The sequence below is a fragment of the Perca flavescens genome, chromosome 15 (genome assembly GCF_004354835.1).
Source record: "Perca flavescens isolate YP-PL-M2 chromosome 15, PFLA_1.0, whole genome shotgun sequence".
Taxonomy (NCBI): Eukaryota; Metazoa; Chordata; class Actinopteri; order Perciformes; family Percidae; genus Perca; species Perca flavescens.
The window spans coordinates 20426186-20453612 of record NC_041345.1 but is presented as its reverse complement, the minus strand read 5'-3'; the positions used below and the strand labels follow the sequence as shown (position 1 = coordinate 20453612).

The following is a 27427-nucleotide window of genomic DNA, read 5'->3' as shown; positions in this document are numbered from 1 at the left end:
CCTGAAACATTTAAAAACACAGTAACATTGTACAGTTGGTGGAGACTTGTCTTTAAATTATTCAAGACGTCTCATACAATAGACCAATACATTCAAACGAAACAAAATATTAAATATAATGTATAAATTGCTCAACTACAGACATAGTATACCCAGATTAGTAGAAATTTGTTAAAATAAGATATACTTTATTAATCCCACACTGAGGAGATTCCTGTGCTACAGCAGCTCAAAAGAAAAAAAATGTACACACATCAGAATAACATAAATACACATTAAGTAAGCATAGGAGAAAAAGATATACATAAAGTATAATAAATTAAAAAAAATAGAATTAGTAAACAAACATATTTACACAATAAACACCCTTGTATAAACAGACCATATATAAACAGATATGCAGTTAAATATATGCATCCACTGTAAATGACGATAGTGATGTATATAGGCTAATAAAGGATGCACAAACACTGGTGTAAATAGGTATTTTACATTTCTGGTTAATTTATTTAAAAAGCAATAGATTTTTGCTGCAGGAGCTTCTCTTTTTAATAAACCTTCCTGTTTGCTGGCTTAATAGTTTTACACATAACTGACATGGAGTGTCAGTCATTTTATTTTTTAGACTTACTTTACTTTCAGAACTTTTAGCTCTTTGAACACTGTCCCTAATAGGGGGAGTACTTTAAGAGACATATAGATGACAATACTTCAAAGTACTGAATATTACAAATGCCACTATAGTGTCTCATGAATACTGCAACCTGACCTGGCAACAGGAGGAGAGAGGAACAGACATCCATTGATGGAAACAGAGGATGAGACAAAATGGAGTGACTGTGTGGAGTCTGTTCTTCTCGCAATTGGTCGTCACATTTTGCTTGCCTCTGCCACCTTTTCATCGCATCCTTTGATTCAAAGAAATTAGATAGTATAAACCGCAGAGACTCGCTGATGGAGGAGCCCACGTCCAAGTAATTTTTTCTCTCCCTCAATCTCACAGACATGATACTTAACACGTTAGTGAGAGTGAACCACTGGAGATCCATCAGAGCTGTCAAGGTGAAATCATACTGCTTATGACGTATTTATAGCTCCTTGATGAAGTGACAACTTATTATGACAACTGCCACAAATTGTATGTACTCATTGTATAAATGCAATGAAAATTTACCAAAAAAGATTACAAATTTGTGCAGAAATAACCAGACTGTGCTTTACATTTTTGATAGTCAAAAGTTCAATCATTTTGTTTAACTTTAACAACAAATATTTCAGTTTGGTAACAATATTTTATATTTTAAACCTGATGACTTTCTCAACCAATATTAAAACCAATATTATTACACAAAGGTGAATAGTATCCACAACATCTGAAAACTCCATGAATCAAAATAGATCAATCTGATCTTTTTAATATACATAAAACTTATAATAATTAACATGACAGGCCAGTAGAGAAATTAATCAGGAATTAGATGTTTTTCAACAAGAGCACAGAAAATGTGGTGACATGGGGCTCAAGACAGGCTGAAACATAACCAAATCTGTTAAAATAATCATCTCAAAAACGAAAAAAAGTTTGAAAAAAAAAAGGTTTGTCAAACTGTGATGTTATCAATATACAACCAGAGTTTCGTCTTTTCTTATGAAATCCCATGTTGTTCTTACCGCCTTGCAGAGTTTGCTGAGCCAACCAGAGAACCAGCGTGGTCTGGAGCAGCGCTTGAACCAGCATGATGGAGAACGGGCACAAAAAACTAAGCAGCACTGATAAAGGAGCAGAGAGACCAACTGATGGACCGATGGAAGGATGAATACTTAAAGCACGGCTACCCTTGATGTCTTATATATGGTATTCTCTTTGATACACTCCCACTGCCCGGTCCTGCCCTCTGCACACACACACAGGTCTTATTGGGCAAAGCCAAAGGCCCATTTTGGTCCATTTCCATTAGCTGAGAATGCACACACATCATTCACATTTTTCTGAAAGTCTTTTTGACCGTTTAACTGGGTTAGATATCAAATGATTTCTGTCACAGTAAATGGAGGACGAAAACAACAAAACAACTAGGTTCAAAAATCCCTTCAGTAGACTAAAAGCCAGATAGGAAATTCTTCTCTGTGAAAACGGCAATAGAGCAAACACCCCAGCGTGTCTGTCTGACTTTTCTGCCATTTACTGCACTATTAACAGGTTTTCCATACGCACAAAGAGTCAAGGATTTAGGATTTATCAGTTATGTTGTGCTAAAAGATAAGTGTGGAAAATAAGGATTCTAAAAAAATAAATGCAAAGATAAAACCTTTTAGTTAAGCACAAATATGCAATGTTTAGGGCAGAGCAAAGGATTCAATGAGGACAATGTGCTAGATAAGACAGAGGATGCACAAGAGTTCACCATCCGGTTGGCTTAAGGAAAGAAGCTTTTTCTTAGTCTTTCTGTGTTTCTCTGTGTTGGGTTTGTGGCTATGGAAGCTGGTAGTATGTTGCTTCATAATCTTACTAGCATTGGTTCTGCACTTTCTGGTATATAAGTCCTGCACAGTGGGGAGTGTTGATCCGATGGCACGCTATGCTGAGTGCACCACTCTCTTTAGGGCTCTATGATCTAGCAGAGCATTTCCCAAACCAGTTAGTGATGCCCCCTTTTAGGATGCTTTCCACAGCACCACAGTAGAAGGTCTTCAAACACATGCAACAGTATTTTTCTCCAAAATGACATTCTTGTTAGAATTGAAAAGCATCAGGAACAGCAGTTAGCAGCTCTATAAGACAATATGGCGTCCTGCATGCACACACATAAACACTCAGAGAATGAATTATCACTGAACAGCCTCAGACATACTCATAATGTGCAAAATGAAAATGAAGACAGAAAATTCTGACATTTTGACAGATGTGTTGAACTCGACCCTCCTCCAAATAAACTCACCTGTGTCAAAGGCGGTTAATCAACAGACTTGTTGTTAATAGAGTAAACATTACACCTCCTATAAACAAGAAGGGGAAAAAGAAAGAATGAGAGAAAGTAAACAGAATATGTTTAAGAAGTGCAAATGGTAAAATGTGTACACTGGAAATTGCAAAGTAAACATTACATCATTTTTATGTGTGTCAGGTGTTTGGTGAGTGAAAAACATGCAACAATAAACACACACACACACAATACTGCTGTAGAAACAGCCCTCAAGGCTGCCACCTCAATTAAAACACCACTTTCTAGGAGTTTCCATAGTTTTCTACAGAAGAGCATTGTAACAGGCTTTCAGTTGTCATTGGGTTCTTTTGGGCAATAGTGTGTAACTACAGTCTGTTGAGACTGTACAAGAAGCATTAGCCCATGGTGGCTCCAGGATCATCCTCATATTCTATAGTGTGGGAGGTCCCCAGCCATTTCTCAATCTAATGTTTAAGTTTATGTCTTAATCTCAGGCACGGCAGCATTCAATGCAAACGTCTGACTAGAGAACCACATGATGATTATGCTTTGAAAGAAGTCGGTTGTTGTTATGCCACCTGAGGAAAACTGAGGTCACACATGCAGACCACCACATCGTCTTCTCTGGTGGTACTGAGCATAAGACAATAACATAACCCACGTCTGACTCATGACTCCCTCATCCATGATTCACCTCTAAACATTTATCTGTCTGCATGTTTTGGGAGGTGCCTATTAAAAAAAAAAAAAAATCAGATCCATACGCAGAGTGTCAATTTCTCTAGACGAGATGTCAAAGCTTTGAAAAGAAGAGCTGATTGTTGTCAGAGGTGGTGCAGACTGTGTTGGCTCATTTACCCGGAGAACAGTAAGAGAACAGGGAGTGCAGTGTCTGCGGAGACACATCTGGATGGCAGTTTCACTGTGGTCTGCATATTAGAAACAACGTGTGCCTCAATATATATATACAAATTACATTCTGTGTGTGTTCGTGCGCTGTCCTTAGGTGTCCTTTAAAGGTCCAGTGTGTAACATTTTTAGTTGTTCATTCTCAAAATTTGTGTTGCCAGTTCACAAACTTGTCCTTTTTAAGGAATATTTGCCACCACCATCAATTCCAAGTATTCCTATTGTCTTGAAATTTTACATTTGCGTTTGTATCATCTGGGGTAGACGCAGACGCTCCACATTCATGCGCCATCTTGAAATACGTTAAGGGACATACAGGACATACTGCTCTGCCTTTTGCGTTTTCACTGTCACATGATAAACTCACAGGTGCTGCTTGCTAATGCTGCTAATGGGTATCGTTGCTTCCCGGCCCTGGCAAGTTTGAAGAAGGAAACATGGAGGATCGCACGTATTCAAAATCCAAATTTCAGGAACAGGAGTCTTCTTCTTCACCCAAAAAAAAGAAAAAGGATATTGAAAAGAGCAAGAGACCAGCGTCATCAGAAAAAAGCGTGAAGGCTACCGTAGCTGTAATATGTACTTTGAACTGCGTGGTGCGAGAAAGTTGATTGCGATATATGACCTCAACGCTAGATGGGAGAAATTCCTACACATTGGACCTTTAAGGTCGAAAGAGGGGAAGAAATCTCTAAGGAGAGTTCAATCTTGACCTTTACAACAAGCTGGTTAATGGCATGTTGGCTGAGGGTTAAGAATCAGGAGGTTGGCTTTACAGAAATAACTTCTTATAGCCTTAATAAAGCAGATACTTCATTCCCAATAACTATTAATAAATTAACATTTTCATCAAACATATCTGCTCATGCCACAATGGAAGCTTTGCAAAAGAACAGAAAAGTACATAGCATTTAGTGACTGACAATGGATGCTGATATACATTTGCTCTACCTTCATGTTTAAGTGCAGGGAGTGTGCAGATAGGCATGGAGAGTATTAGGCTACTCCAAAAGTTTATATTTTCGTAATTATTTTTCAAAGTGCAAATGTAAAGGTAAATGGATTATGCATTTAGACATCTGAAGGTGTACAGAATGGAACTCCCGCATATCTGCAAACATTTGGGATTACTCTGCATTTAGCTTTAGAGCTACTAAATGATAATTTTCACTTCTGGAAAAACTGTCAGCAGGTCCATTATATATTCTAAAATGTTAGCATGGCGCTAAGCTGTCAGCTCATGCAAACATGTAAGTTAAGAGTACTGGGGCCAGCATCAGATGGATGATTTTGGTCTCTGTAGTGACCAGTTCCTACACTTAAAAGTCCACTGATGGGCTGTTATTCTGTAAGATTTAGTTATGATGCGTGCTTCCTATAAAATAGCCTACACAATGTGTGTCCATCAACAAAAGCCAAATTTATTATACTGGTCAATACAACTCACCAGCTGCGGTTGCAGTTTAGTCCATTGTTTTATTCTCTCTAAATACACCAAAATGTTCCAAAGAAAGGGCAAAACCACAAATATGGGCATAAACATTGACTGTGGCACGGTCAAAACCTGCCTCCAACAAAGCAGCAACACCTGCACCTGAAACCTCCTCATTAAGTCTATCAACCATCTTGGTGGTCAGAGGCGTAAATACAAATAATCTCAACTAAATCTCTAAACTTGATCACTTTCATGAACAACTTTGCAATGGTAAAATGATCACGTTCACTCTAACACAAAAAAAACCCTCAAAAGTAATTTTGGCCTTGAATTTGAAGGTTTTGTTTTTTTGTTTTTAGCCTAGGGGCTGGGACAGTTGGGTTTATTAATGGCTGTATGCTCTTCTTCTTCCACCTTGTAAGCCCCTGAGGGCCACCTCCAGGGGGCTTAATATTAGTGTTCAGCTCCATGAAGCGTATACACATTATAGGATGAACACAAAGACTTACAGAGTGATGGTGCTGTCTCACTCTTGATGCAGGTCTCTTAGCTAAACCTGCATCTGGTTGAGCAGGTCTTGTCCTCAGAGAGGAGGACAAAAACAATTATTTTGAAGACTTTACAGCAGCACATTTACTCAGTTAGGGAGTCTATGATGAAGATGGCCTCAAAATAAACTCTTAACTGACAGAACTGGGAAAACTTGCCTTAGAGAGGCAAGAGTTTGAAAGAGTAATTAGAGAATAAAGCAAAGAGAGTTTACATGTTATTCAATATTCATGATATATGAAAAAGTTAATTTTGAACCCTAGATACATCCCAGACTCACTCACTCACTCACTCACTCACTCTTAGAGATATCATTCCAGTGTGTACACACACATTCTCTAGAGATATAAGTTCCATTATTGTACAGTCCTACATTGCAGAAACAAGAATTAGATTGCAGCAAGCCATAGTTTAAAATCACAACAGTTAGAAGTGAATGTACAAGGCACACTTTTTCTGTCTGGTTTATATTTTCTAAACTACATCAAACATCCTGAAATGATCTGCATGAAGAGCCGAAAAAAAGTGATCTGTCCAAAAGCGGTATAACTTCAATAAAGAGCTTAGATGTGAGCTGCTCTGAAGTGAACGCAGGAATATGGTAGCTAAGTGTCCAGAGAAGAGAGAGACACAGATTTACAAAGCAAAGATGGGACAGACTGTTACAACTGGCATCGGCTGCTTTCACCTCTGTCCAACATCACACACACTTACTGCATTGCACACAATGCACAGCTGTCTTTCTCTTGGCATAAAATATACACAGACAGGGGTGTGTGATGGGTAAACTCATCTGAACTCAGTTTACACTCCTTTATTTGCATCACACAGTTTACCCACACTTTAGAATGACTTAAATCCATTCTGCTGTAAATCCAGTGGTGTCAAATTGATTATAAGAGGACAGAATCAGGAAGAAGATTATTTACACATCATCATTATGTGTGTGTCTGTCCACTTTGCTGTGTTGAGTCTACAGTGTTTCCACCGGCTGCTGTGTGTGTAATAAACTCCATACCCAGTGATGGAAATGCTGTACTTCATCAGGTTCAGGTAGAAAACTTGTTGAATCGGTTCATTCTGTGTGTGGCTGTCCATCATCAGCAAGACTAGTGTGTATGCTAGACTAGAGGCTCCAATGTCACCAAAAGTCAGTAGGATTCACCCTCTGGGGACCATGAATATCAAAGTTACAAAATTTCAGATATAGAGATATTTCAATCTGGATCAAGTGGTGGACCAACTGACAGACCTACTTTACCATCCTTAGAGCCACGTCGCTAACATGACTAAAACGCAATAGAAGTATCACATAAGACTAACTGGGTTTGGAAACGTCCATATTGCATACATCTCATTTGTAATTTCTAATTCTTGCTTAAAGATACATGTTAAAATTAGGTCCCACCTTATATAGACTATGTATATGCAGGCATTGGAGCAATGATCTTAATAACATATCTGCAGGTTGGAGGGACTGGAGTCCAGCTGCACACTTGCAGCACATGTAAACCTCCGTGTCTACCTGCCAATACATGTCTGTGCACAGGGTCTTCAAACTGAGATGGTATTTAGCCTCTGCCCACAATAACACGTGCGAGACATTCAGACTGGCTGCTTGCATGAATGGCTGACATCACTGCTGGCACAGGCTGCTGTTTGCACTACAGCCTGAAGCCGCCCAGACATAGACGACAAAGGCATTACTAATATCCAGAATTGACACTCAACGGAGAGTGGAATATAGAAATAATGAATTAAAAATAAGAGTATGAAAGCTTTAGTTTTGCCAAACTGTAAATTTAGCATTTTATATCACATTTAATTTATTTATTTTACATTTTAAAAGTTGTCAAACTGACTGTGTTTTTCAAATTGAACACTACTGAACATACAGGCTCTGTGCAGGTTAATAAGCTAAAACCCAAATGTATGACACAACTATTTTAAAGGGTATACAGGCAGTAAATCTTACCTTACTTATGTTTACTTACTATTACTTACTTCTATATATATATATATATATTAGGGCTGTCAATTAAAAAAAATTAACTAATTAATTGCACAATTTGCTGTAATTAATCGCGATTAATCGCTTTTCTAAATTGAGACTGAAGCTTGTAATAATGGATATTTAAATGCTAAATCACTTAACTTTGCAAATATGAAGAAAAAAAACAAACAAGGAAAGGTTCTGCTAAGTTCAGAATGTTTAATATCTTTCAGAACAACAGCAGCAACAATTTGGCTTATTTAGTCCTGCTGAAGGCTGCTGAAACGGCTAGAAACTGTCTGACTTGAGAGCAGATTTTTGTCACTGTCCCCGGCTGCTGTCGCCTGCTCTCGTCTACTTTACAGGCGAGGCGCAGTTCATCTCCAACGAGCCGAGAGTTCAGTCGGCGGCAGGGCAGTCGGGACTCACCCGGAAATGGCCAGCGCAATGAGGTGACTAGAGTCTCTCAAAATCTGACGAAAATCTTCTAAACTGACCTTTGTTGATCTGAAATGAAGACAGATTCAGCAACTGCATCACGGCCTATTTCTCGCTTAAAATGTTTTCAGAAACATGTTTCAGTGAACTATCTTAGTACAATATGAGATCGTATTCTGAACGGCCGCCATGACAGTCTGGCTCTCAATATCCGGAGAAAACAAACCCATGTGACGCGTTCGTCCAATCAGCTGCCGGTTTTCATTACTCGGGCAACAATACAGAGTAGCGCCGCCTGCTGTTATGGAGACGTATTACGTTTCTCAGCCGCCACATGAAGTAAACAAACACAGCTGCGTTAATTTCGTTAATTTTTTTTAACGAGTTAAATATAAAAAAATTAACGCAAAAATTAACGCAAAAATTAACGCGTTGATTTTGACAGCCCTAATATATATATACACACACACATATATATATATATATATATATATATATATATATATATATATATATATATATATATATATATATATATATATACATAAATTACAAAAATTATATACAAAAATTAACGCGTTGATTTTGACAGCCCTAATATATATATACACACACATATATATATATATATATATATATATATATATATACATTTACTTAACCGAGAGGCCTGTACAGGATTTACAATTTTAAATATAACTTTTATTTAAGGACTTTTTGCACAGAATATGTAAATCCTACAGAACTGATCTTAGAGGTATTAAAGTGATGGTTCGGAGTAATTTCACCCTAGGGTCCTTTGCACCATGACCTCGAGCCAAACACTCCCCCAGAAGCTTTTTTCACCTGGGTCGAACTTTGGGAGAGTTAGCGTAGAGTAGCGTTATCAGCTAAATAGCTTAGCGCAGGGGCTAATGGATCCGAAGTGTCTCTTAACATTACCCCACTAACAATGCCCGAAATGATTCCAAACCTCTACAGTAGTACAAATAGGTAATGCACTCATAAAACAATGGATTGTAAAGTTTGTAAGTACACCAGAAGTGTATGTAAATAACACTTGCTTGCTGGCTTCTGCTCTCTGCTGCTGCTGCTGTTACTACCGGGCAGTAAGAGTGCTTAGGGCCGTCTACAAATTACAACACCGAAAAAAGATGCAACAAAAATATTTATTAATTTAATGATTAAATAAGGTAATGTCTTCAAACTTACCTCAATTATAACTTGTCTCCTGCTAGTTATTCTACAGCACCTACTTTAAAAAATAAGTTAAATTAATAAATATTTTTGTTGCATCTCTTTTCGGTGTTGTAATTTGTAGACGGCCCTAAGCACTGGTCTCACTGCAGCAACAACAGCAGCAGAGAACAGAAGCCAGCAGGCAAGTGTTATTTACATAAACTTCTGGTGTACTTACAAACTTTATAATCCATCGTTTTATGAGTACATAACCTATTTGTACTAGTGTAGAAGTTTGGTATAATTTTGGGCATTATTAGTGGGGTATTAGGCTCGTTCGAGATGAGCCAGATCTGCGCAGAATCGATCACCGGCGATCGCCGCCCAATGCATGCTGGTTAGATTCTTGTCCGACTTGATCCCGACTTGCTCTGACGTCATGCACACGTGGGCAACGATAATCTCACAAGACCAAGGCGGCCGCAGTTTTGAGACGCAGGTAGCGCAGTTGCTTTTCACCAACTGCAAGAGCCAGGCGGACGCAGGCGGACCCAAGGCATGCTGGGAAACACCGGCCTCTCAGCTGATCAAACAGCTGATTGGTTCAGAATCGACTTAACATGACGACGTTTTATATAAACGTTTTATTGATTTCGAATCAGAGAGATTTTAACTGCTATTTGTCTTATTTAAAGGCTTATTCTGTACAGAACACCTGTTGTGAGGCTGATAGTTATGTTTAGAAGTCAGAGAGACTAAATCTCTTCAGATTACGGATCATCTACAGTCTGTTGTTAATTAAAATCAGCAACAGATCACATGTAGAGAATTTTGACAGCTACTCTGTCATAATAAAATCAACTGGAGACTGTGTACAAGCTGATATATGGGTCTGATAACATTTTATTAAATCGGAATCGGACCACAGTGTTTATGTCACTTCCTGTTCAGCCTGAAGGCTGCTGGAATCAGCTGGAAAACTGTCCGACTTGAGAGCGGACTTTTGTCACCGCCCCCGGGTGCTGCCGCCTGCTCTCGTCCACTTTACAGGCGAGGCGCAGTTCATCTCGAACGAGCCTAATGTTAAGAGACACTTTGGATCCATTAGCCCCTGCGCTAAGCTAGTCAGCTGATAACGCTACTCTACGCTAACTCTCCCAAAGTTCGACCCAGGTGAAAAAAGCTTCTGGGGGGGGCGTTTGGCTCAAGGTCATGGTGCAAAGGACCCTAGGGTGAAATTACTCCGAACCATCACTTTAATATGGGCCTTATTGGCTTCAATATTTCACTATGCATATGATTTCACTACAGGATATCAATGTTCATCTAATCTTGAGGCAAGAAAGACCAAATAGGACTTACAATAATAGGTGATTTATACATTAAAAATGTAAATAAACAGATTATTCTCAACTTGTGACCCACAACTGAAACATGTGCTATGCCCTCCAACTGAAACTATATTAAAAGTTAACACACAGTTTATATAAAAATTATAATATGGGCCATAAATTGGTTGCTCAAATAAGTCCCCAGAATGCTGCAGCGCGTGTTCTCACAAGAACTAAGAGAAGAGATCATATTTCTCCTGTATTAGCTTCTCTGCACTGGCTTCCTGTTGAATCCAGGATTGAGTTTAAAATCCTTCTATTGACCTACAAAGCTCTAAATGGTCTAGCACCATCATATCTAGAAGAGCTCCTAATACCTTATTGTCCCACTAGAGCACTGCGCTCCCAGAATGCAGAGTTACTGGTGGTACCTAGAGTCTCTAAAAGTAGAATGGGAGCAAGAGCCTTCAGTTATCAGGCTCCTCTCCTATGGAACCAGCTCCCGATCTGGGTTCGGGGGGCAGAAACTGTAATCACTTTCAAGAATGAACTTAAAACTCTTCTATTTGATAAAGCTTATAGTTAGGGAGTGAGGAGTTGCAGTGTTCACCTAACTGGCCCACCTGCTTCTCTTCATAATTGTTAGATTAATAATACATAACAAAGTAGAGGGAGACAGGCCAGCCAAGCCCGATCCGGCAGGGGAGAGTTCTAAGCCGAAAAAGCTACCTCTCCTTATGACCTGTCTCTCTTAGTTACGCTGTTATAGTTACGCTGTTATAGTTCTAGACTGCCGGGGGACTTCCTTCCTTCCTTTGACACACTGAGCTGCTCTCTCCTCTCCCTTTCTATTACTTTTACTATTACTATTTGTGTGTATCCAGTCCCAGAAATGCTTGTTACTAATCCTAGCTTCTGGGGAGTTTACTCCCCGGAGTCCTTATGTTTTTTCCCCCAGCGTATTTCCTTGGAGAACGTTGGCACCAAGATCCTGGTTCCAGCTGTCGCCGTGGTCCTGCTGCACTCCCTGCCGAGCTCAGCGGTGCCCTGCAATGTCATGCTTCTTCCGGCTGAACCCTGCTGCTTCCTGCTGAACCCTGCAGCTTCCTGCTGAACCCTGCTGCTTCCTGCTGAACCCTGCTGCTTCCTGCTGAACCCTGCAGCTTCCCGCTACATCCAGTCACTGTTCCATTATTAATGTGACTATTATTGCCACTGTTCATCACACCCCCAACCGGCCCGTCAGACACGGCCTACCAAGAGCCTGGGTCTGTCCGAGGTTTCTTCCCAAGAGGGAGTTTTTCCTCGCCACTGTCGCACTGCTTGCTCTTGAGGGAATTACTGTAATTGTTGGAATTGTTGGGGCTTTGTAAATTATAGAGTGTGGTCTGGACTTACTCTATCTGTAAAGTGTCTCGAGATAACTCTTGTTATGATTTGATACTATAAATAAAATTGAATTGAAAATTGAATAAATAAGGATTAATCAGCCCTCAGCCCTTATTTTAGTCTTTGTAATGCAGACTGAAAGTCCTGTGCACCACCAGCGCACCTCCTCCCCTATCCTTTTCCTCTTCGTCATATATCAGCCAGCCTTTGCACTTGCCCAAATATAAACTAAGTTTCTTGGCGCATGGACAGATTGAAATAGGGAGGAGTCTGACACACAGAGTTTAACCCAGGACAGACTGAAGGACAAACAAGCAGGAAGGAGAAGAAAATAAAACAAGCAACGGCTTCACCAGAAAAATAAAGAGGATAATAAAGCCTATTGGATATTGTCTGCCTGAAGAACAGTAAGTTTTTGCACGATCTTGTATTTTATTAGGGTTACTACCACTCTTAATACACAGCAACACTAGTAGGCCCAGCCTCAACTGCCTGCTGTTTTATAGTTTATAGAGGGTTTGTGTGTTTATCGAGGGTCATATGACAGATGAGTTATTAATTGTGCACATAACACGTGTGAAATATACCTTGAAATGGCTGTGTAGAGGTTCTCTTCAGTTATTGTATTTATTTCAACATGTGTTACATGTTTTTTGGCTCTGTGTAAAGCCTATGAATGCTCCCTTCACATTAAAATAATTCAGAAAATAAACTGGGTAATTTTGTCTGGGGCATAACATTAAAATATACTGCAAATGTTTCTCAATCTTTTTTTCTTTTCTTCCTCTCTACCTCTACAGATGTCTGTGTCTCCAGCTGCCTTGGTCGCTCGACGGGTGGTTGCTGCTGCGTCACATTCAAGCCATGAGGGAGGAGGTCAGTGTGTCTTTACTTTCCCTATCGAAACAAATACAACCAAAATGCATCAAAGCCTCCAGATTCAAAGCTTCTGCATGCAACTGCACCTCTGAGTCACATACAGTTGGAGCCTTTTGTTGAACATTAACTGAAATGTCTGCAGAGCTGGCAGCTGTCCTGCACATTCATGCTCAATGGCAAATGATCAGGAATTCTACTTTATTACTGATGTAGATAAACAGCTGCTATGTTAGTTTTTCATTGCCCCCATACCTTATTTACTGCTTTAGTCATGTACTTTCACTGGTTGTTTTCCACAGCGAGGACCTGGAAGATACTGACCTTTGTGTTGGCCCTTCCTGGTGTTGGTGTCTGCTTGGCCAACACCTACATGAAGATGCAGGCGCACTCGCATGAGCAGCCAGAATTTGTGCCATTTCCTCACTTGCGCATCCGCACCAAGGTGAGTCTCAAACAGCCTGCACCGGGATTTACATAACACCATCCCTACGCCAATACAGAAATGGTATGGGATGAATATCACTGGTTGTTCCTGTTGTTGCCTTTACTTATATGTTTATGTCTCCTTCCAGAAATTCCCCTGGGGCGATGGAAACCACTCTCTGTTCCACAACTCTCACACCAACCCTCTGCCTGATGGCTTTGAGGGCTCCCATCACTGAGAGGATCAGTCACATTTCTCAGCTGTGTTATGCTGCTTATTTAAAACTTCAGTCTGCAGTGTACTTGGCTTAATTATATTGACCGAGGGGCCAAGCAGCACCGCCATCAAGCGGTGCACCCAGACAAGAATAAATCCACTTTGTGCTGTATTACAATTAGTTTCATTATTTTTTGTTAGATTTAGAGTGGTGCTTTATTTAATCAAGACTTATATCCAAATGTGTTTTTACATCTTATTAACTAGACCATGTTCAACTATTTTAAGTGTTACAGCAGAATGCACTGCCATCTCTTATGGTGTCTTTTTATATACTAGCACTAGGGGTTGGCAAAGTCGGAATGGTTCAAATCCTGCCCATATGGACTTTAAAGGATTAAAAACAAGGCTGGTAATATTTTAGATGTCTCTTGTCAAAAAAAAGACCAAAACCATCAATGAACTAATCCTTCTAATACGTATTGTCTGTGCTAAAGCCTAATATATCTTATTCCTCTGTGCCGTGGCTCCATTGTTGTCCAAAAACTATTAAAAAAAAAAACATCAATGAGCCACATCGTTGCACCGTTTTGACAGTCACATATACCTGCTAGACCAAATACTCACTAGAGCACTAATGTATATTAATTGACCGCTGAAAATAGGCCACTAACAAATGCAGTACTTACTCCTGTTTGAGAAATATTTGCTAAAAAATACAGTGTCCAGCTGTATTATTTGGCTTTTTCTGAAAAGTTTTACTATATAACCATGGCCTATTTTTTTTCCCAAGATTTAAGTCTTCAATATGAACTCATGGGCTTGAGTCTGAGAGCCACAAACAAGGTAGGGAAGTGTTAAGAAACGGACTAACACTTGGTGTTTTTTTTTGTTTTGTTTTTTAAATGCTGTTGGCTGACATTAAGAAAAATATAGAACATTGCCAGCCTTATTCTTTAAAATGCTAATATTTAGTAGCATTAGCATGCCAGTTGTGCACGTGGATCATTTGACTTGTAGGTGGCACTAAATGAAAAGTCAGGGGATCACCAAAGTCATCACGTTTCATCCTCTTGAGGCCCCACACACACACACACACACACACACACACACATACGTTCCAACAATATATTCAGTGGCATAAATTTATATGGGACAGTTGGAGTTTATACAGTGTATATCCGCTTATCCATATTATCTTTATGTACAAAATAAACAACTGGCTTCTAGACCAACCCTGATAATTCCAGTACTTCCAGCTAAATGACATTTACCAAATGCATTGCGGACTTATTTCTTAAACTTTTTACCAAAAAAAAAAAAATCACTATCCAAAAATGTCATTAGTAAATTATGATACAATTATGTCATGCTGGGACGGGCTACAGTTTATATCAGATTACATCAAAACTAAATTGAAATGTATGCTTCCAGTTTATGAAAATAAATCAACAGCCAGTTTTGTTCTCAAGTGTGCTCAAGAAATTCATACAGCAGTTTTTCAGGTAATCATGCTGTTGTGTAGCCTGCACTTGTACTTTTCAGACATTATATAAAATTAACAAAATGGCAACTTTTCTAGAAGCTTCTACCAAGCCCCATAGTCGCTCTCACTTAATCTGTGCCCTCTGAACTGATACTACCAACCACTCCACTACTTCCCTCGCTCAGCTCAGGGCTGCGGTGGTCAGACTTAGTAGATCCTTTTTCAGTGTCTCTATACAGTCCGCCTCTCTGGCAAGTCTGCGAAGGCAATCCCCAGCAAGGGAGGAGGTCAAGAAGGGCCGGGGACAGTCCTGACAGCCCAGCAGCAGAGACAAGCAGGCCCGACCCAGTGCTGGGTAGCTGTACCGCTGGGAAAACCAGTACACCTGGGGTAGGAGTGCAGCCAGGGCCCCACCTCCTGCACTGGCTACTGAGGATAAGCCCCGAGCTGCTGATTTCAAACGCTGTGCTGAACTTTTAAAGTTCTTTGGTCTTAACCTCAGCTCTTCTGGATCCAGTGATTTGTCCACCACTGACGCACAGCTTGACTTGGAAACTGGAGTTGCACTTTTGATTGTATCGAGTCCTCTGCTGGCCTTTGGAACTGTTAAAGCTAATGAGGTTTTATTTATTTCTGTCTGGTGCTGGGAAGTGTGTGTTTTCTTCGTCTGTCCTGGTAAATTTTCTGTTTGCACTTCAAAACCCGTCAACTCTAACTCGGATGTCCGATTAACCAGGTTCTCCTCGGCAGACCAGATGCATTCTTGGTCCATTTTAGATGCAGCATTTTCAGCCTTTTCCACAGTGGAACCTGAGGCCGCTCGACTAGCAGTCTTGGTGAAGCAGGATAGGAGAAGAGACACACAGAGATCCTCCAACTCTCTCTGCAGCTCAGTCACCAAGAATCTGCACGCTCCAATCATCATCTCACCTAAAGCCGTTTTCTGGAAAGCAAAGTCTTCTGTTGAGTTATTCTCTCTCGCTTTTTGGCAGATCCCTAATCCTTCAAGGACCAATTTGTCCAAGATCTGACACTGCCCTCCCCTCTCTCCTTCATCACTTTCCCTTGTTGTTTCTGTGTCCTTGGTAAAGCGACATCCATGCAGGTAATGCAGCACTGGTAGCAGCATACCTGTGCTGACATCTTTAATGCGGATGGCTTCTTCCACATTACCCTTAGCTTCTCCAAATCCACCTCTCAACAGAGCCCAAAAGTATTCAGAGCTGACCCCGCCTGTCCCCTCCACCCCGGCCACGGCCTCCCGGTTGGCTCGGACCTGAGTCCCATCATCCAGCAGCAAAAGGAGGTCAAAGTTCGAGACTGCATAAGGACAGGTGTCAGCCAGGCGAGGCCTTTTTGAGGGAGGGGGTGAAACTTTGTCAATTTTACTGACTGACCTTGTTGTAACTGGATTAAGATGTTTTTTGGCAAGCTCCATTTTGATGCCACCCGTCAAGGTAGACAGGCATCCAATCAGGAGGGAGGAGAACAGCGAGTGGAGCTGAGAAGTCAGGCCAGAATGCGGTGAATTAAACCAATCAGAAAGCAACTTCTTACATTCAGTGGGAGGGTCTTCATCGACATCATCGCCATCGCAACCAAGGGGCTGCAGAGCCAAGAGCAGCCCACCGCTGTCCAGAAGAAGTTTCTTTAACAGGGACTTGTTGCTGTTGGGAGACAAATAGGGTTTGTAAAGCTCATATATGGCCACATATGGTCATTATTCTGGATCGTCTTTGTAATGGTGTAAGTAAAATGTCAAGTAAATAATGTTTTTATCAGGTAAAGTTCTTTTTTTTTTTTATCCAAAAGTCTGCTATCTAACCAGAATATCACACCAAAAAATACGATTTTTAAGATCGTTAATACTAAATTGAAGACAGAAGAGTGCATTTTATGACATTCCAGTCATTACGTGTACAGATTCTTATGATTACTGAGCTCATTTTCTTATAGCCCTCAGGGGTGGGAATCACCAGAGGCCTCACGATACGAGATCATCACAATACTTATGTCACTATACAATTTTAAACATATTGCAATATTCTACGGTATATTGCAATTTATTACCTTTTTTCCAACTTCAAATTTTTCCCAATTTCAAATTATGTCCCCAAAAGGAAACTTTGCCAACATTGTTTTTTTTTATTCATCTCACTTCAATTTCATTGCTGCAAAATGGGATTGTCAAGCAGACAAACTGACCAACACGTATATAATAAAAGATCGATACTTGGCATCTGTGTATCGATACAGTATTGCCACGGAAAATATAGCAATACTATCCTGTATCGATTTCCCCCCCCACCCTTTATAGATCTACTACTCACCTGCTGATTAATGGCAGAGACAGCGCACAGTTTGTCTTGTCAGACTCGGAGCCTGACAGCATCACATGGGCAACAACCCCAGAGCCAAATCCAGACTCACACTGGACACGCAGATTGTTAAGAAGAGCAAAACCTGCAGAGAGAGAGAGTGCACAATTATAAACTGCTCTTGTATGAAATAAAAAATGATCTGATATTGTGTTTAATTACATAAAAGCTGGTTCTTGAGTACTATTCATGACAGAATTAGGGACGCACCGATCCGATACGCCAGATCTGTATCGGCCCCCATGCTGTCCTCATTAAAACTATTGAGGATCAGCCAGATGTGACTGATCCACATTAAATATTTAATAAAAATTCATTCAAAAAGAGAGCACTGGTGTCAAATCTGTAGTTGTTAATGGCAGATACCCTGAGTTAAGGTATTGGGACCTGGAAAGTTGGATAGGTGCATCCCTAGTCAAAAGAGAGTTAAACAATAATAATAATAATAATAATAATAATAATAATAATAATAATACAAGATTAAAACAATTTGAATTATCTATAACTTAGGCAATGAGGAAATGTAGGTTCTGCTATAACACCCATTGTAAAACAGCTAAAAGGTTTACGGGTAAATATAGCCTTGTAACTGTTCTGCCGTTACTGTGTTGCAAATAAAAGATTTTTATTTTACCAAGTTGTTTAACTTTGGCTTTCACTCGGTCCGTCTGCCTCTCCTCTCCCTCAAATCCTCCCCCTCTCTGACAGAGATGGTGACGAATCAGTGCAACCGAGCCGGTTCGGACCAGCGCCTGCAAACAGTTTGGGTTGCAACTCAGCCGGCAAAGCATACGGAAGCACCTGGCGCTCGGGTCCTGGTGATGGGTGAGGTAGTAGAGCAAGCCGGACATGACACCTGAGCTGATAAGAGCAGCACTTGGGTCGGTGGCGTGGGAGAAGCGTGACAGCAGCAGCAGGATGGGCGACTCGGGTGTCCAGGGTTCAGGGTGGTAGGGGTGATGGTAAGCCATCGGGCGGGGCACAGAAGGAGGGGTATCAAGAGTTACTTTAGTCAAACAAGCTGCTGAATGAGCACGTTGCCTCCTTCTGTGAGGGGATGAGAACTTTGATGGAGAGACTGGTTGGGTTTTACTGGGAGAGGAGATAGTGGAAGAAGTGCGCTCACACCCCAAACCCGGTGTAAGCGCACTGTAAGGTTGAGGACTACTAGAGGGAGGCGGATCAGTGATTTTACATGAGGATGACAGTGGGGGCTGGGCCAATGAGGACACAGGGGAAGGCAGATCAGCTTTTTTAGAAGTGGAAGATGCAGTAGAGTTGAATGGAGAAGAGTTTTTAAGAGAGGAAAGGGAATCAGGGTTTGGAGAGGAGGTTTGAGGGGAAGAAGATTGTGGGATCTGAAGACTCCCCCATTCCCCTTCAACACCAGAGGAATCCAGCAGGTCCCCCTCTGAAGAGATCAATCCCTCAGACACCAACCAGGACCTGAAGAGAGAGCAATAAGCATGTAGATAAACAATAAAAAAAAAATAGTAGAATCAAAAACAGGGAACATAGATAAACCTGTGTTTATTTTCCATACCTGAGACTTAAAAAGCTTGATGAACATAGACCTTGCTCCTTTCCAGCTTCTTCCTTCTTGCAGCCCTCAGGAGGAGGAGGAAAGTCAAAGGAGTCGAAATATGATGAGTGCAGGAGCTCAGTGGGAGACATGCTGGAGGAGAGGTTCACATCCATTTTCTCAGCAGATTGTTCCTCACCTTTGGAGAGCTCTACCAGTCGGGCAACGAGCAGAGGGACCAGCCCTAACTCTTGCAACTGCTCCATAGCAGATTCATCAAAAACAAAGTCTACGCAGGCCAGGATGACTAATCGGGAAAGGGGATGTCTCTGATGGGCAGCCAGAAAGCCAATTAGCACCTCCAATCCACCACTCTCCTTCACCTTGGCCCGGTTAACCGCCTCCTTGCAGCACAAGCACAGCGCTTTGAGGAAGACTCCAGACTTCAGTGGGTCCCTCTTGACCTCCTCAGTGAACTTTTGAATGACCCCCAGTGACCCCACAAGAGGGCGTAGGCAGCCTTGGGAGCACATGTTTGCCAGGGTTTTCAGTGCCAGCTCTTCCGAAGGTTTACCAGACTCCCCCAACGCCATGACACCGAGCTGAGCGAGGACTCCGGAGCGGGACACCTCCCTGGCACATTCAACACCACAGCCCCGGGTCAGCTCGTGGAGGGTCCTGAGCGCCGCACGCCTAAGCCCCTCGGGATATTCTGGTGCGATGAGAGGGGCGAGGGAAGATAAGGTCCCCTGGGTGAGCAGTGACAGGCGGTTAGAGGGCGTATCTGAGAGGTAGAGGAGAGCCCGAGCAGCCGACTGGGCGCACTCCAGTTTAGGACAGGGCTCTTTGGGTGGAGCAGCAGTGGGAGAGGACGGGCCAGAAGAAAGAGAAACACAAAGAAGGAGAAGAGGAACACCACCTGTAAAAAAATAAAATAGAGAGATGGAAGAGGATGGTTTTTAATCTGAGTACCAATAATATCTCCACAAAAACATTTCACAGATCATATTAACAGTTTCTGCAAGTTTTGGGTAATGTGAATAGACATATTTAAGGCACATTTGACATCTGGACTTATGAAGAGACTAACAATCGATATCATTATCGATTAATCTCAAAATATGAATATGTAAGAGGGACATCCTGCTGCACACAGGCTCTTTAAAGTGTAACTACCATACTACAAATATTGATAGACCTGTCCATTAGTCCATACGTGATTATTCTTTCTATCCAACAGGTAATCAACATTATAACTTCTGTTCTGCTGCTACTGCAAAAGTATAATTTTCCCTCAAGTAGCATTTGAGCTGCATCTTATTTTAAATGCTGAAATCTGCCAACAAAAACTTATGCATAGACATTTAAGACTTACCAGCAGAGTGGATGAGTGCAGAGCTCTCTGGATCCATTGCCAAGTTTCCCAAAGCTCGGGCTGCTCGGTTCTGTACGGTTTCCAGGGCCACATTTTCCTTCAGGATCTCCACTGAGACAGTCAAGATTTTTTCATGATTACATGTCATTAATTGCGAAAATACCAAAGAATATTGCAAAAGTTTAAAAAGTCATCATAAAATCAAATTACTCATAAGAATGTAAATGATCACTTACCTACAATATTTATTCCATCAAGCTTACGAACCTACGGTGATAGACATTCCAAATGTAAGCAGTTTGCATGGGTGATTTAATAAATAGAGCGTTCAAACGCTTCTTTATTATTCATTTTATCTCACCTCTATGCGTGTCTCCAGCTCAGTGCAGCAGTTTGCCAGGATGCTCAGAGCCAGGTCCAGTGTTTTCCTGGAGCACTCTGTGCGTTTGAGCAGGTCCAACAGGGGCCGGAGGCCACCTTGAGTTCTGAATCTGGCAATGCCAGCCTTGTCACCCTTGATGTGCTGTGTCCGGATAGCAACCAGGGCTCGCCACTGAAATATTTTGGACCTCCTGTCCGTTTCTCTGCTACCGCCTGAGTCAGCCTTGCCATGCCCATGATGTTCAGTCCCTGATCCAGGTTTGGAAAGGTGAGCCAAGCACCAGGTCAAAGAAGACTCTGGTGATGATGTGTGCCCTTCCCTAGAGGATGCTTGAGATTGTTTCCAGTCACCTTGAACAGGTGATGCAGCCATGGTCCCTCTGCTTGGCAGGCTCTGTGTTCAATTATCTTAATTTTCTTCCTCTCAGTTTACACAGATGTTGTACACACTGCAGAGCATCACTGGACGCTTCCAGTGAAATCATGTGAAATCAAATAACATGTCCTTTCACTTTAAAGTTTAGCTTGTTAACTCAACTGGTGAATGAGTTCATTCACATTTCTTTTCAAAGTTTCAGCAAAAATAACATTCTGGTGTGGTCAGAAAACTACAGATACCATGAAAAAGGAAAGTTGTACCACCTGACGTCGCACTCGCTGATGGGAGATGGAGTTCCAACAGCTCCGGTCCACTCCCTTAAAAACAGGCCTACATCGTGATAAGCCCGAACAATCGTTATTCTACGTGATAGACGTGTATTATCTCTATGTAACACATTTTTACACATCAAATGACGGATTAAAGCTCTAATTGATCAATGTTTTGTTACCACTGGCTGAATATTTTTTGTGAAACAAAATGCAATCGCCTGTGTTAGCCGCTAACGCCATCTTTAGCCAAACAACAAAACAGGGGCGGTCGAGGGAGGGAGCAGGGAGTGAAGAGGTGGGCCGGTTGGATATATGCTGGGATTTGTAGTTCAAAATTCGCTGTCTTTTACCTCCCATAGTACATTTTCCTCATTAAAAAAACTACATTCCCCGTGGTAGTGATAAAGTGTAGTGTGTATTGAACGATTCACAGCGTTTAGGGATTGTAGTTTACCTGGTACACTAGAGAACGCAAAAGCCCATTTGTATCTACTAAAACGGACTACACGTCCCAAGCTGCTAATTGACGTTGTTATAGTCATCGTTTTACTCGATGCGAGAAAATAGATGTTGTTAAATTCCACGATAGATACACACGGCTAATAAAGAAAAACTTTTGACTGTTATTGTAATGTTTTGACATCATGGAGGTAATCGAGACAATTGTGATACAAAGTACTGAAGTAGAAGGAAAGGAAACGGTCGTGTCCAGCGTGGACACCGATAAAACCAAAGCAGGTTAGTAACGTTACAACCTGAAGTTAAACAGGTTTCATCCAGTCATCGCATGAAGCGAGGAGGGCTGATGAGTGCGCAGTCTCTGCCTATTGCAGTGATTATAGTCATAAACCGTGACTCATTGAATTATATGTCGTTTGGTAATTTAGGACCTCAAATATGTGTTTCAATCAGACAAGTTCTGTCAAATAAAATGAATAAACTGAAAAACAAAACCGGTAAGAGGTTCAATGCAAGGTAATATAATTTATCAGCCAATAACATGATACACCTTTGTTTTTCTCTAGAATTTATATGGACACTGCAGGCTACATGGCACCTTGTCAACACCAGACTTGAAATGGACCAGGCTTTTGACCAGCCTGTATGCAAGAAAAAGAAACTTTGGGAGATGGTGGCTGAGAAAGTAAATACCAAACTGAGGGAGTCTGAGGTCACTGATGTAACTGTGAAGGCGTACGAATGTGACCTCAAGTGGAGAAACATGCTGGCCACGTACAGGAAGAACGCTGAGAGGGCCAAGAGGCTGGGGGCGGCCAGCGTCCACTGGGAGTTCTTCAAGACAATGCACGAGGTCTTGGGTAAGAGCAGGGAGGAGATTGAAGCTCAGCGAAGAGCCAAGCTCAATGGCACAAGAGTGGGCAAGGCCATAGCCAGCAAGAGGTTTACCCCTATTCTACCTACACCTCCTGCTACAGCTGCTCCCTGCACTGCCCGGCCTCCACAGGACGTCCTACAGTTGTACATGGAGCTGCAAGAGAGGAAAATGAACATGTGGGCCCAGCAGAAAGCCCTGGAGGAGAGGAAAATTGAGGCTATTAACAACCTGGCCCAGGCCATCTCTAGCCTGGCTCAGAAGAACAACACACCGATGTCAAAGGATGGACAGTAGGCCACATGAAGTGGATCTGAACTTCTGTGTGTTGTTTGCTCGTACCAAAAACTTTTATGATACTGCACAAGGAAAACAGTTTGAGTGTGTTTTTTATAAACATTTTTTTTAGGCACATTTTTACTATTATACTGAGTTTTAAGAATAGGCCAGTCTGAGTTCAGAAAATGGGTCGTATGAAACACAACAAACCACACCCTGGCCGGGCAACTTTTGTTTATTCTGCAAGCAGATTACGTGCCTCCTCAAATTTGTCCTTATCTGTTGATGCCCTAATGGATGTAATCATTTCAATCAACCACTTATTTTTATACCAAAAGAGAAGAATGAATTACTGACTGATTGTTTGATGCAGAGTAAGAAAAACTAAAATATTACTCACAACTAAGGCACCCTACCATCACTGCACTAGTTATTTATAATGTAAAAAAGATTATGCTGGCCCCAAAAGTAAAAAAAAAACCCTGAAATGATCACGACATGATTATGATCATTGTTCAAGGGAAGTCACAGTTGGAATAAAACCCATTCACATTTTTCAGTGAAAACAATACAGATACTTATACTGATAATTATTCCTAAGAGGTAAAAAAATAATTCTTAGACAAACTAATAGTGTTAATGTATCAATAATATACACTTACAGTATTAACTTCACCATGTAATTAATACTACTTTTGTGAAAGTTGTGTCTGCCCTATAGACTTTATATTGTCAGCCATGAGGTGGTGGACAGAATATTAGAAAAAACGTCAGTGCTCTCCAGTGGTCACAGTGAGGAACTGCAATATTACATTTTTTTCTCGGTTTTAATATCTATAGTCAACATTAATATATCGATACGCAACTCCATGTGATTATTATAGATAACGACAGTAACATCATATCTGCCGATTACTGTATTAACATACAGTTTTAAAGTTAAAATGGAAATGTTCACACCAGCGTCAAAGTAGAACCAATATCATACACTCACTTCCAGTCACCACTTTCAAAATAAAATGAGTGATGAACTGGATATAGAAAGAAATAATACACTATTGCCCATTCATTTACTTATTTTTTTGGCAATTTGTCATGTGTCCCTTTGGGCACCCCATAGTTTTTTAAGAGCCTGGTAAAACTGATTAGTCATAAGTTAAGACACTTTTCACTGGATGTTATTTGTGTTCCTTACCCATATGCTTTATTATGCTACATTAGAGACATTTATTGGCTGTTACATGTACTTTCACTGTGATGAAGAGGAACAGTAGAAACACACTGGTATTTATATACATCTGCAGCCGAAGAGTATTTTGTGTGATTACGTTTTAATTTTTTTCATTTGTAAAATGGGGTGAAACTGTTCTGGAAAAATGTAAACTCTTTGTCCAGTATCATTTGTCATCTCCAATTTGGTAAACCACAGTAATAATTATGGATTATCAAGATTTACAGTAGACAACTGTTACACACCGTGTAAATGCCTTGACAGGAAATATATCCCTGAGTGTTATGTGTGCAGACAGTAGAGACTCTGTTAAAATAAACCTTTATATTACAAAACTGTACATTTACATCAAGGAACCCAAGTTTCCCACCACACATCACATCATGTGCTTCCAGAATTAACGTTTTTAAACAACAAATCTGAGATGGCGTTCCGTCTGTGTACACCCTCTTCATCTACTTCCGTCTGTCCCTCTTGGATTATGGCTTCCTCTTTCTCAACTTCTCCTTGTACCACTTGTCCCATGTCCAAAAACACATTGTGCAACACACAGGCTGTCAGCACAACAGCTCTGGCTCGATCATTGTTTCCAATATCCAGATACCTGAGCCTTTGAAATCGGGCTCTCAGGTTGGCAACAGCCTGATCCAGGATGTGAAAATGCTCCTCCAGTGTCTGGTTGAAGAGCTCCTCTCTTGGCCCGTGACTTTCTGAGTATGAAGTTAAAATATGAGCAGTGAGGGGGTAACCGGCTCTGGCCACGAGACAGGAGCTAGAGGGCATCAGTTCAGGATGCTGTTTAAGTTTGTCTCTCAGAGCGACACCTCTGTCCATGTCTGATCCTTTACTGATTCTGCAGTGTAGGAACCGGCCTTTACGGTCGCATGTGAGCTCAAGGTTTAGCCAGGAGTCAGGATGGGCCTCCTTCTTCATCCTCTTCACCTCAGGCACTGTGCTCTCCACATCATATTTCCCTATAGGCAGGCGGATAGGGATGCGGGTGTGTCCCAACACTCCGAGGACCCAAGGGACACCTTGCTGCTCCTCCTGCTCCTTCTCTGGACTACAAAGTGGGAAAAGGGCCTCTACAGCCTCTTTGCCTATAGAATAGAGAGGAAGTACCCACACCATTATTATTTTCAAACCCTTTTTTTGCACTCAAATCACTGACAAAATTGTAATGATCATGTCCCAAAAACAAGACTGTCAACCCACCGACTGGCCACCTGATGTGCCTCTCTTCCAGCGTGTTGATGTGCTCACAGAAAGAAAAGAAGATCCTGTGGATGTTTCCTTTCTCCAGGTGGAAGCGGCGGGACACAGTGCGGTAGCTGATGCGTTCGGAGAGCAGAGTGAGGGACAGCAGGACAGTGTGGGACAAAGACAAGCGAGCCCGTCCAGCCATTCGGGCCCTGGATTTGGAGCTTTGAAGCATGTCTGTGATGTACTGATGGGGAGGGGGGGGAATTATGTTACAGTAGCCAACATCCGTCTGACAGTAGATTTAATATGTATTTCAGGTGATTCCATTTATCATGGTTACAACAAAGAGTATCTCACAGGGGTGACAGCAGAAAAAAACAGAGGATATATTGGTTACTTTCATGATTGGATCAACATTCAGAACAAGGCACAGCTAGAAAAAAAACACTGGGCAAAGGTAGAAATGTTCAAATTTGGTCTGAAGTGGGATAAAAAAGTTTAAGATTTTAAGGTGATGAAATGTACATGTTCAGAGAGAGAGAGAGAGATGCAGGTGGTATATATTTGTATAAATGCATATACTGTAGCGCCAACCTTGGGAGGGATTTTGTTGTCTACCCGTATTCTGTGATTGTCTAACTTAAACATATCCCTCAACTAGTAATGTACCAAAGAAAAAACCTTTAAAATATCCTATTGCTACTTTGCACTACAGATAAGTACAATTATCTTACGCCCTTTGACAGATTTGTAAACTTATTTTAAGAACAGTTAGCAGTCTCAGTGAGCACCGTTTGACCAGATCACCATAGACAGACCGATACCTTGACTGCAGCACCGTCGACAGTATCCAACAGTTCTCGGGGCGCTGGTACCTCATTCTCCGGGGAACTGCTGGATGTTGTCGTCTGTAAAACCTGGGGCTGCACATTAGCTTGGCTCTGCAGTAACTGCACACATATAGGAGGAGGAGGAGGCGGCGGCTGAGTTTTAAGTTTAGCTATCAGGTCAGCCTCCAGGATCTCTTCCACTGTCTGGTCCAGTCGCTGCTCCAGCTCGCCAGGAGACAGGGGCTGCCATTCCCGCTCCACCATGTCCAGCACGGACCTGCCCGCTGATAAAACATACTCATTGACGTCCATTTGTCAATCTGTCAAATTCTATGTGTGTGTTAAGCCGGGGGGGGGGGGGTCATCATTTCTTTATCCATGGAACAGAACCGTTAAACGAACAGTGTTTTGTAGCTGCATAGGGAGGCATCGCGAATTTGTCGATGCTAGCAAAATGTTAAGCTAGCCTGCTAGCTAACGTAGGCTGCCTTCAAGTGCTGTCGGAAAATGTATCATTTTTAGAACATCGAGCACAACCTACGTCAACGTTTGTATAGTGGTGTTTTGTGGCTATTTGACGTAGGTTAAGCGTCAATTTCCACTAAATAAGTCAATATTGAGATTTTTCAAGCAAAAATGCCAAACGTCCTCTGGTTTCAGCCTGACAATTTTGAGAATTTGTTGCGTATCTCTGTTTTATATGGTTGGAAATTTAATATATTTTGGTTGTTCGGACAAAACCATCAATTTGTCCACCTGGGTGCTGGGATATTGTGATGGGCATTTGTCAGTATTTTATTGACCATATGATTGATTGAGAAAACAATCAGCACATTAAGCCTCATCTTTAGTTGCAGTCCTTTAATCTTTACACATCGCTGTTTTTGTTGTCATTGCTAGTTCTTTTTTTATTATATATAAATAAGATAAACATGAGCAGCACCACACATTGTTGCCTTATAAATGTAAAGGTCTCCATCATCTACTGTATAAAAATAGGTCTCAACACACTCCAGTAATAGTCAAGACGTCCATTATGTTTGGTTGCAGTTGCATTGTTGCTCCCCTCAT

The 27427-nt window shown here is 41.3% G+C and overlaps 4 protein-coding genes across 4 annotated transcripts; 2 read left to right on the top strand and 2 right to left on the bottom strand.

The window, feature by feature from the left end:
* The first annotated feature begins 12419 nt into the window (after nucleotides 1-12419).
* cox6a2 (cytochrome c oxidase subunit 6A2) lies at nucleotides 12420-13865 on the top strand. The gene is made up of 4 exons (XM_028600748.1): nucleotides 12420-12575; nucleotides 12969-13044; nucleotides 13347-13489; nucleotides 13620-13865. The coding sequence occupies exons 2-4, from the start codon at nucleotides 12969-12971 to the stop codon at nucleotides 13707-13709; spliced, it is 309 nt and encodes a 102-aa protein (XP_028456549.1). The 5' UTR covers nucleotides 12420-12575; the 3' UTR covers nucleotides 13710-13865.
* A 953-nt stretch (nucleotides 13866-14818) lies between these two features.
* armc5 (armadillo repeat containing 5) lies at nucleotides 14819-22192 on the bottom strand. Its single transcript, XM_028600727.1, has 8 exons — nucleotides 21472-22192; nucleotides 20810-21298; nucleotides 20685-20715; nucleotides 20449-20559; nucleotides 19095-19992; nucleotides 18186-18997; nucleotides 17504-17636; nucleotides 14819-16840 (listed from the first exon to the last, which is right to left on the bottom strand). Exons 2-8 carry the CDS (start codon nucleotides 21200-21202, stop codon nucleotides 15355-15357), a joined length of 3864 nt encoding a protein of 1287 aa, XP_028456528.1. The 5' UTR covers nucleotides 21203-21298; nucleotides 21472-22192; the 3' UTR covers nucleotides 14819-15354.
* Nucleotides 21899-24879, top strand: si:dkey-66i24.7 (uncharacterized). Its single transcript, XM_028600745.1, has 2 exons — nucleotides 21899-22218; nucleotides 22506-24879. The coding sequence occupies exons 1-2, from the start codon at nucleotides 22125-22127 to the stop codon at nucleotides 23108-23110; spliced, it is 699 nt and encodes a 232-aa protein (XP_028456546.1). The 5' UTR covers nucleotides 21899-22124; the 3' UTR covers nucleotides 23111-24879.
* Nucleotides 24271-26858, bottom strand: LOC114570410 (uncharacterized). The gene is made up of 3 exons (XM_028600737.1): nucleotides 26351-26858; nucleotides 25539-25770; nucleotides 24271-25423 (listed from the first exon to the last, which is right to left on the bottom strand). The coding sequence occupies exons 1-3, from the start codon at nucleotides 26666-26668 to the stop codon at nucleotides 24705-24707; spliced, it is 1269 nt and encodes a 422-aa protein (XP_028456538.1). The 5' UTR covers nucleotides 26669-26858; the 3' UTR covers nucleotides 24271-24704.
* Between the last annotated feature and the right edge of the window lie 569 nt (nucleotides 26859-27427).

Bases quoted from the DNA above. Each gene is read 5' to 3' on its own strand.
- cox6a2 (XM_028600748.1), top strand. From the start codon at position 12,969: ATGTCTGTGTCTCCAGCTGCCTTGGTCGCTCGACGGGTGGTTGCTGCT. The intron at 13,045-13,346 runs GTCAGTGTGTCT...TGTTTTCCACAG, and splicing joins TTCAAGCCATGAGGGAGGAG to CGAGGACCTGGAAGATACTG. The intron at 13,490-13,619 runs GTGAGTCTCAAA...GTCTCCTTCCAG, and splicing joins ACTTGCGCATCCGCACCAAG to AAATTCCCCTGGGGCGATGG.
- armc5 (XM_028600727.1), bottom strand. From the start codon at position 21,202: ATGGCTGCATCACCTGTTCAAGGTGACTGGAAACAATCTCAAGCATCC. The intron at 19,993-20,448 runs GTAAGTCTTAAA...ATTTTTTTACAG, and splicing joins TGCACTCATCCACTCTGCTG to GTGGTGTTCCTCTTCTCCTT. The intron at 18,998-19,094 runs GTATGGAAAATA...CTCTCTCTTCAG, and splicing joins TCAAGCTTTTTAAGTCTCAG to GTCCTGGTTGGTGTCTGAGG.
- si:dkey-66i24.7 (XM_028600745.1), top strand. From the start codon at position 22,125: ATGGAGGTAATCGAGACAATTGTGATACAAAGTACTGAAGTAGAAGGA. The intron at 22,219-22,505 runs GTTAGTAACGTT...GTTTTTCTCTAG, and splicing joins CACCGATAAAACCAAAGCAG to AATTTATATGGACACTGCAG.
- LOC114570410 (XM_028600737.1), bottom strand. From the start codon at position 26,668: ATGGACGTCAATGAGTATGTTTTATCAGCGGGCAGGTCCGTGCTGGAC. The intron at 25,771-26,350 runs GTATCGGTCTGT...CCTCCCCATCAG, and splicing joins TCGACGGTGCTGCAGTCAAG to TACATCACAGACATGCTTCA. The intron at 25,424-25,538 runs GTGGGTTGACAG...TCTATTCTATAG, and splicing joins GCACATCAGGTGGCCAGTCG to GCAAAGAGGCTGTAGAGGCC.